Source organism: Sinocyclocheilus anshuiensis, unplaced genomic scaffold, assembly GCF_001515605.1.
Source record: "Sinocyclocheilus anshuiensis isolate Anshui unplaced genomic scaffold, SAMN03320099.WGS_v1.1 scaffold1036, whole genome shotgun sequence".
Lineage (NCBI taxonomy): Eukaryota > Metazoa > Chordata > Actinopteri > Cypriniformes > Cyprinidae > Sinocyclocheilus > Sinocyclocheilus anshuiensis.
The window spans coordinates 2,147,253-2,148,019 of record NW_015550226.1 but is presented as its reverse complement, the minus strand read 5'-3'; the positions used below and the strand labels follow the sequence as shown (position 1 = coordinate 2,148,019).

The 767-nt window shown below is 35.9% G+C and overlaps 1 protein-coding gene across 2 annotated transcripts in view; it reads left to right on the top strand.

Moving 5' to 3' along the window:
• LOC107661013 (granulocyte colony-stimulating factor receptor-like) overlaps nucleotides 1-767 on the top strand; it is a 46,719-nt gene that overhangs the window by 40,828 nt on the left and 5,124 nt on the right. For both annotated transcript variants that reach the window (XM_016450461.1, XM_016450460.1), the window contains exon 8: nucleotides 453-517. In XM_016450461.1, the coding sequence (XP_016305947.1) occupies nucleotides 453-517 (65 nt within the window). The remainder of the gene's footprint in view (nucleotides 1-452; nucleotides 518-767) is intronic.

Below are 767 nucleotides of genomic sequence, written 5' to 3'. Positions count from 1 at the left end.
ATTTTCTCTTTTGCCTGTGTGTGTGTGTGTGTGTGTGTGTGTTTCTGTGAATTGTGGGCACTTTCCATAGACTTCTCTTACTTTTATACTGACCAAACGATATGTTCTATCCCCTAACCCTAAACATCCTCCTTAGAGAAAACCAGTTTGCATTGTTACACTTTCAGATAAACATCATTTACTTTTTTATTTTATTTATTTTTTTCTCGTGGGGACCACAGGTCGGTCCCCCACGCATAAACAAGTACACACACACACACACACACACACACACACAGTAATAGTCACAGAATTGTCCTGACATGAAGACAATAAGTATTTCAGCAAAAGTTTTGTCTTGAAACCTATACAACAATATTTCTTTCACCACTTCTGAAGTCTTCTATTAAAAAAAAAAAACATAATTATCTGTGCAAAAAATATTAAATAGTTGTTACTTTTTCATTTATCAGCTCCGACTGGAAGCCTGGACACATGGCTTAAAGTGGATGATCAGAATGCACAGCTCTACTGGAAGGTGAGAATCATTCTGACAGTCCTGACATACTAAATTATAGGCTTACAGTGTGTGTGTGTGTGTGTGTGTGTGTGTGTGCGTGTGTGCAATACTATATTATACACACCTACACATATGTGACCTGGCAGTTATTGAATGATATATCTGTGATGTTCATATTTGTAAAGATTGCATATATTGTATATATATAATCACTGCATTAGTATAAATACCCCTCCCCCTCAAAAAAAAAAAAAAAAAAACAGCCCCA